Source organism: Platichthys flesus, chromosome 12 (genome assembly GCF_949316205.1).
Source record: "Platichthys flesus chromosome 12, fPlaFle2.1, whole genome shotgun sequence".
Lineage (NCBI taxonomy): Eukaryota > Metazoa > Chordata > Actinopteri > Pleuronectiformes > Pleuronectidae > Platichthys > Platichthys flesus.
Genome location: NC_084956.1, coordinates 15,676,071 through 15,686,747, shown reverse-complemented (window position 1 = coordinate 15,686,747; position 10,677 = coordinate 15,676,071). Strand labels below are relative to the sequence as shown.

Genomic DNA, 10,677 nt, shown 5'->3' with positions numbered 1-10,677 from the left:
CAATCAACACCCTCAGATGTTTTTAAAATAAAAAATAAGGCAAGAAAAAACATAAAAGATAAAATAAAACATTATTGATGCCATTGACTCATTTGTTTAAGCAAGAGATAGACAAGAAAAGTTAGAAATGAGAGTAAGTGATAGGTATGGAAATAAAAACAGGCAGTAAAGTCATAAAATAGAAAATACCGATTTTTACAAATCTGCCAAATTTACAAGGCGGATACTTAGAAGTAGGTACAATTTCTCCTTACCACAAAAGGACAGACACATGTGAGCTAGTTTGGTCAACTCGAGCTGCACTGCTCTAAGGTGTGAGGTGTGTCCCTGTGACGTGCCTCACTCTCCACAATCCTCTGTAATACACACCCTCCCAATCTGGCAATCTCCCATATTTCCCTTTGCTTTTCGGTGCCTCTGCTGCCCTGCGTCCGTATCGCTGTCTGTCGATTCAGCCCCTCACCAGCATCCATCTGTAGGCTCCAACGGGGACGGGGGGGACCTTCCTAGTCGACATATTTTGTGTTGCATTATAAAACTGTGCTACGTTTATTTCTCTTGAGCAGATACTTGTAGTTAAGACTAAAATATACTGTATGTTACACTGGTTTTCATATTCACTGTTTAGGACTATAAATAAATAATGTTACCAGACCACTTTATTTTTTTTCTTTTCTATTTCTACTATACAACCTAGACAAACTTTTTTGATTGTTCGACCTTGGCGGAGGTGTGAGTTCCATTGAGTGCCATTTAAGAACATGAGAACAGAGTCGGATCATAGTTGGGATATTTCTAAATTTATTGTCTTAAGCCCATTGTTGTGCCAACAACACAGGCAACATGCCCACACCCAGAGTACACACCAAAATTATCAAATTCTGTCAGGAACTGTAAATGCAGCCATGTGACCTCCCTTTGACACATTTAACTAACAAAGAGTAATTTATTTCAACAGCAGTTGTCAAATGACTCTACAGCCATGCCATGATTATTTGTTAAACATGAATAATGATGGGTTTTAATCTAAAATTCTATTGACAGTTAATAAAATACATAATGGGCCCCTTCTAGTCAGTGATGTACCGCTCACACTACGTAATCACTGTAAAATACGTCACATCAGTTCATTCATTTGAAAAGACACTCCTGATTGTGATGACTCATGTTTTTGTCTTCTGTTAGAGTATTTGTTTCCTTTATTTAGACAGTATTTCTTTCATTAGGCATAGTTTTGGGTGTGGTGAATGTATGGGTGCATTCTTCTATGTCCTTCTTCAGTTTACCAGCCTCAGGTCGGTCCTCTGGCTTCAAACTCAGCATTGACATTATAATTTGACTCTGCAACGACAAAAATAAATAAATAAAGCTTTTGTCTTCTCCATAATATCAGTACTTGTCCCCCAAGTTGAATTTACTAAGGCAACCAATCAAAGTACACTTGTGTTTTTTGGCTCGTCATCCATCCAAACACCTTTACCTCAGCCTCAACTACTGACCTGTGTCTTTCATTACGAGCTGCTGTCTCCTGTGGAAAAATCTGTTGCATGCGTCAAGTGAAATGAAAGAAAGCTTCTGTACCTCTTGGGGAAAATTTTGAGAAAATCCTTGAGGAAGCTTCTGGTTTCGGGCATCGTCCCAAATCTGAAATTCAGCAAAATAATAAAAGCAAGGAAGAACATGTTTTTTTTATGATAAAAAATTAAGACACACATAAATAATAATGTGACTGATGACTTGATTTAGCTGCTTGGGTTTTGGGTCCTTATATGTGCATTTTGTCAATGTCCCAATATAATAGCTGAAGACATGAAGACACATTTTAACCCTCAAATCCTATTTGATTTGAAGTGTGGCAAATTTCTGCTAGATTGGTCATTGGTGAATTTCGCCGCAGAGCTGATGATATCTATCTCAATCTTGCTCTATATTGTTCCGTTTAAAAAAAACAACCTCTGTCAATAATATACTTTCGTGAAATGCTGATCTGTTCTTTATCTGAATACCAACTTTGTTTTTAACTTTACAGGGTAAGAAACATTACCACTTGTAAAAGTTCCAAATATTTGTCAATATCCTTTACGGTTTTGACCTGTTTTCCGTCAATGGCAAATAAATACCAAATTGAATTTAAAAAATGTTTTATTGTAATTTCACAAAACAAAACAAAAACTGTAAACAAATTTCATTTGTAATCGAATTGCAGTTAAACATGTTTAAAATTAACTTTGTGTAGTGTGAATTGCACAATGATCTTAGAACTTTTAAAGTGTGAAACTGACATACTGTACAGTATATAGCATAATGTGTCTAAGAACAACTCACCAGTTTCCTCTCTCCTGACAGGTTCCAAAGAAGTTCAAAATAAATTAACCCCAAAGCAAATATATCCACTTTTCTGTCATAAGTGCTTCTGCTCTTCTGTCATGGAAACACAGCATAAGAAAAAAGAGCAGCACTGCTTGTTAAATGTTCCCTTTGACCACCATAGTGCAGCAATACTGGGGAAACCTAACTAAATATCCATGTGGACCATCTCACCTGCTCAGGAGCCATGTAGGATGGGGTTCCTTTGTACTCCGTTCTCTCGATCAGGTTGTCAGCATCATCGTCATTCTCAGCAGTGACCAGACCAAAGTCTCCGATCTTAACTTGTCTGTCCTGCCCAAACAGGATGTTGGCAGGCTACGCAGAGGAAAGACATAAACACACACAGATGTAGCTTCTGGAGTGACTTGATGGATCAAGTGATGATAACCCACGTCGTCTCACCTTCAGGTCTCTGTGGATGAGCATCTTGGAGTGAATGTAATCAACTCCACTGACTATTTGCTTAGCGATGGTTTTACTCTCTTCCCTTCTCTTAGAGTCTCGCAAAGATTTCTTCACATTTTGAGTGTCTTTCTCATCGATCCACAGTCTGAGTGTTTTGGTGTCACACAACTCCATCTGAATGTAGAGGTACTTGACTGATGAATTACAACTTGACCTGTAAAGTTAAGAAGTACTCTTATGTTACTTTTTTCTATATCTAGGCATGTTTGTAGATTATGACAGAGTATTAAGGCCACTGAAAGGGTGGGGGGTTCGGGGGAACTGAGATTTTGAGAATAAAGTCGTAATATTAATAGTAAAAAGTAATAATAAACAAGATATATTTGTAATATTTCAAGAAAAAAGCAATAATATTATGACATTAAAGTCACAACATTAGGAGAAGGAAATATTTTTAGGCTGTTTTTCAGGTTTTAGGCTTCATGTCATTGAAAACAAGTATCAATAAAGAACCTCACAGACTTGGAGGTAATTGCCTCTTTTGGTCGAAGAAACTTTTAGTGGCCAACTGCAGAACTGTCGTGGGTTCCATCTGTGTTTTTATCCAAAAGGTTTTGTAGTTTCTCATGAAAAAATTAGCTTGGTTCGCGCTCCAGAAGGAGTGGACACAATTTTCTTGATGCTTACTTCATAAAAAGTTTATTTTCTTAATTCTCCAATATTATGACGTTATTCTTCAAATTACAGTTTTTTTCTTCATATTAAGACGTACTTCTCAATTATGACTTTATTCTCGTAATGTTTCGACAATATTCTCGAAATCTCATATTTTTGGAAAAATATATAAGGATTTTATCAAGTGTAAAAGACTTACTGAGAAGCACTGCTACTGTCAGACGTACTGTCCATTTGGTAACTGGAATCCTCCGTCCAACATGTGTAGTATCGCACAATATTGCAGTGATGGAGGTCAGATAATGCTCCCACCTCTCTCAGAGATTTTCTGATCCAATGCAGAACAAGAACACGGCTCAGTTGATAAAACTGGAAACTTATTTTGTACTTTGCATCTGTCAATTATTTTTACCAAATATAAAAATCCAATACAAAGCTCATTAAAAAAATTAGAACTCACCCTTTGCAACGGACAATCTTTACAGCACGGTTCTTGTCCAGCAGTATTTCTCTTGCCTTGAAAACCTGACCAAAGGCTCCTTTGCCGATACTCACTATGCAGTCATACTCCTTTGTAAATCTAAGATAAACATAAATAATGTTGACGCAGAAAAGTAAAAACTGTAACAAATGGGAAACACACAAAACAAATACTGAATACACATTATTATTGCAATCTATGATTTTCATTTTTTCCATACCTTGACATTTCTGACTGGGCTGGTGTTTCCTTACACGGACTGTTCCCTGGAGTCTTTCCATTGAAACTAGTTACAGCCTTGACGCATAAAATGGTCACATTATAGAGATTAAGATGTTGAACAAATAACATCTAAATAAACTGACCTTACAAGCATCTTCTTACTTACCTCTTTACTTTGCCTGTGCGCATTTTGGAAATTTGCTGCAAGTCTACGACATCAAAATATAATGACAGGGCAGTGAAGTGAAGTCAGTGGGTGATCTAGGTTTTTTCTAACTCAGGGGCAATAGAGGGGCCACAATTTACACAGAGGAGCCAATTATATGTCCAACATCCATGCACAAAACCTGATTCAGTAAGATGCACATTGTTTACTATTAGCTCTATTGCTTTGAGCAAACTTACATTTTTTTTTAAATGGTTGCTTGTTTATCATGTACTTTAGAAAAGCTTAGAAAATAAATGCCCAATAAATTGTCATATTTATTGTTAGACAGGGCCACTTCAGGGGCCAGTAGCTCCCTGACCCTTCCAGGATCCACCCTGAATAACTTTCAATTAAAAGTTTTTTTGCAGCTTTGCAGGGAACGGCTTACCTTATTTTGGGCTTCACTTTGGGACTGTGATCCTTTGAATTGGAAGTGATACACTATTATCAGTTATGCATATACCTGTTTAAATCACATTCTGACACTGTAATAGTCAAGGCCAGTTAAGTAAAACTGATTCGACTTGAACAGTGAATTAAACCATCTCAGGAAACTGTAATTTCTTCAAAAGCCTGTGTGTCACAAACTTCAGGATTAGAGGATTACACAGGAAATAACAGACCTGATCTTTGGGAGGTTTCGGTGAATTGCTGAAAACCCCTGAGTCACTTTTAGCTGCCTGGATTCGTTTTGACTGTGCATCAATTCTTGGGGAGAACATAAAGACACATCATTACAATAATCTTAACATTAAAGTTGCCATCTGTTGTACTCTAGTTCAGAGCCTTACAGTGAGTTTGACGGTGTGGGAAGACTGGCTGGCGCACCCTCGTCAGACTCAGTTAGCTGAGAGGACAAAGGAGGAGGTGTTTGGCTGTTACACAGTACACATTAGTGTGAAATGAATGGCTTTGCTGCTTTCAGACATGCATTGAATTCCGCACATTTTCCTGACATTTTCCAGAGTGGCTGTGGGGAGTACGCAACTTCGGAGTCAGACGTTCCAGACATATATTTTGCAAAACTGAAAGAATACAAATATCTCAGGAGGAAAAAGAGGTAACATTGACATGTCAACTTTGAAAGGTTTTTGCATAAGAGCCAATGTTGAAGTCAACTGTGATTTATACATAATGTCCTTCCACCTGAAGGCTGTACTCAGACACCACTCCTCGGCTGAATATTCTTGTGGTTGAATGCGTCTGAAACATGAAAATCTATCATATTAAGATGTGGTTCCAAAACTATGTAAAACCACAGCCCAATTCATGATGATTATTAGGTTCTGTGTCTGTTGAGGTTGATTATTTAGTCTGTGAATTCAGATTCATTGTCTTTTGAGTCTGTATTTTTGTCTGATATTTTAAAAACGTAAATTAAAAGCTGTTCTGAATGGAAATATTGAAAAAAAAATGTCTGTGGTGAAAGATCATGAAGGAGAATCATTGCCTCACGGATGAATGCATCGGCCAACCAGTCTAATCAAGTTGCAGTTAATGTCCATGTCAGTCGAGACTCATAGTGTGCATAGTGAAGACTCTGTATGAATTGAATTAAAGGTATTGAGTGAATTCTGTTTTTTTTACCAATATCTAATCCTTAACCGGCCTCCCCAGGACATAACTTTACTATTATCAACCTTATTCTCAATTACGTCTTTATTCTTATTATTGAATTCTCAAAATGTCTATATCTTTTTTCTTCATATGGCCATAATACTCCCTCATTGTTTTAACTTCACCAGATCATATTCTTATTCTTCATAAACTAATGAATGAATGAAAACCTTGCTTTTGAAGTCGATCTGCTCTTGAAGAGCAGCCCAGGCCAGCTGAGCTGCATTTTGTTTAGCTTCTTTCACATTCTTCCCCTCACCCACAGGGTACTCCTTGTTGTCGATCTCTAACTTGTAGAAGAATCTGTGCAGGAAGGATGGAAATGATTAGATTGTTGTGTTAAGATTTCAAAGTGTGTGTTGTGTGTATTCCTGTTACTGAGGTTCAGGCGTACTCACTGGGGGCTATGTGCTTCACCGCATCTTTTCACAAAGACCCAAGCGTGGGAGCGCTGTGTTTCCTGACAGTACTGGTTGACCATGCCAATGAAGTTTCCACCTTCTGCCTTTAAACTGAGTCTGTTGGTCTTATCACTGTAATACCAAGACAATCGGACACTAGTTAGAAACGTTTCATAACAGAACAGAAGCAGAATGGAACAACAATTTGCTCTCACCAGATTTCAACTTGTTTGGCTTCCTCATTTTGCTGGCTTGATGTGCTACCGTATTTCCAATCTCCAGTCTTGGAAATAAAAAGAGTGATTTCAGTTATGATTCAATGAATGGAGTCTGGCCAACATTTAAAAAACCTTGAACAGATTTATAACAGTATTAAGAGCTTTGTAAGTCCAGTCTGTGTATTTCCTATGCGTTTAAAAAACAAATCTGTGATCCAATAAAATGTTTCACTCTCTGTTTCATTTAATTTGAAAGTCTGAAGTAGGTGATAAAATGGATCTCGAGCACCAATGATGATGATCCCCTCACTACTTGAAAAAAGAAAACGAAAAACATTGGGTCCTTTCAATACTGAGAGAAGCCGTGAGGAACAAAGAGGATTTCATCTTCTGATCAAGAAGCTGCCGAATTATCCCCACACTTCCAAATCTATTTCCGGATGTCAGTGGTCCAGTTTGATGCACAACTATAGAAACATGGACCGTATATTAAAAAGGTAAAAAAACAAATTCCCATGTCCCAAATGAACCCAGCCAGTAGCAAGTACACACACTTACACACAAAGACATAGGCAAACAGACTTTTTGCTTTATATTATCCTCCTTTATCTTAGGAACAGAGTACAAACTGGAGACAGGGAAATCTCAGTGAAATAATTTCTCAGACAGTTGCCAGACTTTAATGCAGGAGGAATCTGTGTAAATATCACTGACAAAACAGGAGGTTGTATGTATTTTGTAATTAGTGCAATTTTGGATGAAAATACAGACTTGGTGTGCAAAGATAATTACATTTAAGAACAGGCATTTCAATCCTGTCCTTCCCTCTGCACTTTCCAAACACTGTAACTGGGCCTTCTAAAGTGAGTCAGTTCTTACCTCTGTAGCTTTACTGTCACATATCTCGCGATGTGCAAGCTTCGCTGCTTCCTCCTTGGCTTCCCTCTTTGTTTTACCATAGCCAACTGGAAACTCCTTCTCACCAACCCAAAAGCTGCAGCAACTAGCATATCACAAACATTTGATTTAAAACATTCTTAAATGGTGATCAAAGAATGAATAGGGATGTATCGTGGAACCTTACTAAGAAGCATTGTTTGGTCCCAGTTGGGTTGACTCTACAGGCCGTATCAACACCTTGTTCCTGTTACCGTATTCATTGAGCCAACAGACAAAACGGTTGTTAATGATGCTCGTCTGTTGAACCGGTGAAGTGGAAGCATCTGCTACATTTTCTGTCTATTGAGAAAACAGCAAAGAATATACATGAAGGACATGTGCAGTGCATAGACTGTATATAAACAGGAACAATTTGTCTCCACTTACTCCCACTATCTAGAAATGAAGCCAAAATGTACATGAACGCTGCCATCTTCTATCAATGACATTATTTGAAGGCAGAGTCTGTGCAGTAGTGATCAGGATTGGACAGCAGAATTGAGATCCTGCTGAAACAGCTTCTCGACTGGTCACACTTTTATAGCATTGAATAACTAATAAAGCCAAACTTACCAGGAAAATGAACACTAGAGCCTTCATCAGTGGAATTAGAAGCGTATCCACTTCCTCCTCTAACCTCCTCACTACTCCTCCTGTCTGCTAATCTTCTATGGGGTCTTGAGTCTACACCTCTGCAGCTGTGTTGAACTCTCTCCCACAAGCCATCTGTAACATTGGCGTTCTCCTCACCTTCATATCCTGCCTTGAAACCCACCTTTTTAGACTTGTTGATTCTGTTTTTACTATTTTTGTTTTTTGATGTCCTGATATGTTTGCTGTTTCTTGATTGTTGTTAATCTGTCAGGTTTCCTTGAGTGTCTTGAAAGTTGGCCATGGATAAAATGCATTATAATTATTATCATAATTTTTTTATATTAAGGTGTGTTTATTTTGGTCCATGACCATGACCTGTACTGCAGTCAGCTACCCTGTGGTGATCGAGATGCTTTGGATTCCTTTTTGAGAAGCATGTCATGCCATCCATCTTAACATAAGGTTCATGGGTTTGAGTTATATACACTGGAATACAAATCCTCACACATAGATACATAAAGCAGTCTTTGTTTCTTACACAATCTGCTGATTCCTCCAACAGGCATCTCAGGGCCTTTTGAGCTGCGTTCTGTTTGGCCTCCTTCTTATTGTGCCCCACGCCATCGGGAAACGCCTTGTTGTTCAAGATCGCTCTTAAAGTAAATCTGAGGAGAAATCATAATACAATGATGTTGGTGTGATGGAGACTGCATTACAAAGACATGAATCTGCAAACTTTATCAATATCTGCCAAGATGCGCCGGTATGAAAGGCGGAGTTATTAACTTGACACAGTGTTGGACCCCCTTAGGCCCTCATCAGTAAACAAGAGAGGTTGAAATGCTGGTATAAAATGTACAGTCATTAATTTATTGAGTGTGAACAATATGTTTATTACTCTTTAAAACATTTTCCCTCCAGCACTAGGGCTGGTCATCGTTTTTATTATAACCTTGATGCTAAAGTCACTGTGTAGTCAATACGGATGCTCATGAAACAGTTGAAATAGGGTGTGGATTCCAGGAAAATACACATTTAGTAATTACTGCAGGATAAATACACCTGACCTGAAACCAACTAAAACAATACACTTTATTTCTAATCCAAACTACAAACAACAAACCTAATTGACAGATCACATGTGCATGGAACTTGTTAACAGATTTTAGGCTGCAACCTTTACACCTGGGGATTATTTACTTTTAGCTATTACTCTTAGGCAACTCGTACAGTATTGCTATTAATATGCACTGTCATTGAGGTGGAGGTAATATATATGCGTCTGTTTTTAATCCCTGACCTATGGAAATTACCCCTGTGTGCAAGAACATGCAGGTTGTTTAAAAACTCACGTTTTAATGTGATCAGGACCAACAGAGCCAACTTCCTCATATCGCAGCACAGAGCGATGTCTCTGAGCATATTCGTTTAGTTTAGCCACGTAGTTTTCAGCTGCCATTTTAGCCTACCGATATCCGCTCATGTTACATTCACAATAATTATAAAAAATAAACTAAGGCAAAGAGTAAAATCTCGGGATAGCACTTGTTAGGCCGGGTACCATCGTGTCTTCGTCTGCACTGAAACCAGCGTCACTCGTTCACTTTCGTTTTCCAGTTTCAACGTCGCATAACATGGTGCCTTCAAGGAATACGGGAAAAATAACAACTCATTAAACAAACAAGGAGATGACCGTAATTTTTTATTTTTTTTTATTTTATTGATTACCTATACAGTATATAAAATTACAAGTTGTGCAAATCCCTAGTTCTCGTTGCTGATAGAGCTCGGTAACGTTGCTTCCCGACTTCCCTGCTCCCAGAAAGTCTTCTGACGCTTCCTGATGTTGTTCTCCTTTTGCTGCGTCTCCCTCTTTATGGCTTCTTTTACCCGCTTCACCATGCTGACTCCTGGTTTCACATCTTGTCTGACAGACACAGGGACACAGGGAGAGATGAGAAAACAGTCATCGTTGTTTCCAAAGCAATGACTGATTTATTATTCAGCTGATGGAATCGACCAATGTAAGTCTTTTTACAAAATCAATTGGTGTCATGCCAATATTCGCCGGTATGAATGCTTTTATTTTGCAGAATAGAACTTACTATCTCATTATTTTGAGATAGTATCTCATACTTATGAATTAGTTCTGTACTGAGTCATAATGAGATACTGAGACATAATTCTGAGATAATAAGTCATAATTCTGAGACCACTGACTAAGTAATAATTCTGAGATACAGGTTTTTTATTTTCTTCATCACAGTGGCGGAAATGGGCTTCCGACAACTGATGTCAGCTTTTTTCAACAGCACCCCTCCTTCCCACGGAACTGTATTTAAAAAAAAACACTACACTTTTTGTTGAGAAGAAAAGATATTGAAATCCAAGAGTGACTGCGGACGATGTAGAAATAATTTTTAAGACTCGTTATAAGACACATCACAACTATCTCAGAGTTATGAGGAACAATAATTTAAACCCAAAATAGCTAGTTGAGTTACAAGTTGCTAAACTGAAACAGTAGATAAAATGACAAGGTAATTA

The 10,677-nt window shown here is 38.0% G+C and overlaps 1 protein-coding gene across 2 annotated transcripts; it reads right to left on the bottom strand.

Moving 5' to 3' along the window:
* Positions 1 to 778: 778 nt before the first annotated feature.
* On the bottom strand, positions 779 to 9,749 carry eif2ak2 (eukaryotic translation initiation factor 2-alpha kinase 2). Of its 2 annotated transcripts, none has more exons than XM_062400631.1 (19): positions 9,483 to 9,749; positions 8,669 to 8,795; positions 7,682 to 7,836; positions 7,477 to 7,600; positions 6,595 to 6,662; positions 6,377 to 6,511; positions 6,149 to 6,281; positions 5,153 to 5,208; positions 4,985 to 5,069; positions 4,750 to 4,781; positions 4,320 to 4,362; positions 4,152 to 4,228; positions 3,911 to 4,030; positions 3,650 to 3,778; positions 2,773 to 2,989; positions 2,542 to 2,685; positions 2,326 to 2,421; positions 1,500 to 1,644; positions 779 to 1,341 (listed from the first exon to the last, which is right to left on the bottom strand). In XM_062400631.1, the coding sequence occupies exons 1-19, from the start codon at positions 9,587 to 9,589 to the stop codon at positions 1,292 to 1,294; spliced, it is 2,043 nt and encodes a 680-aa protein (XP_062256615.1). In that variant the 5' UTR covers positions 9,590 to 9,749; the 3' UTR covers positions 779 to 1,291. The 2 variants fall into 2 exon arrangements, with proteins under 2 accessions (XP_062256615.1, XP_062256614.1); XM_062400630.1 differs by having other exon boundaries at positions 1,582 to 1,644; positions 9,483 to 9,747.
* Between the last annotated feature and the right edge of the window lie 928 nt (positions 9,750 to 10,677).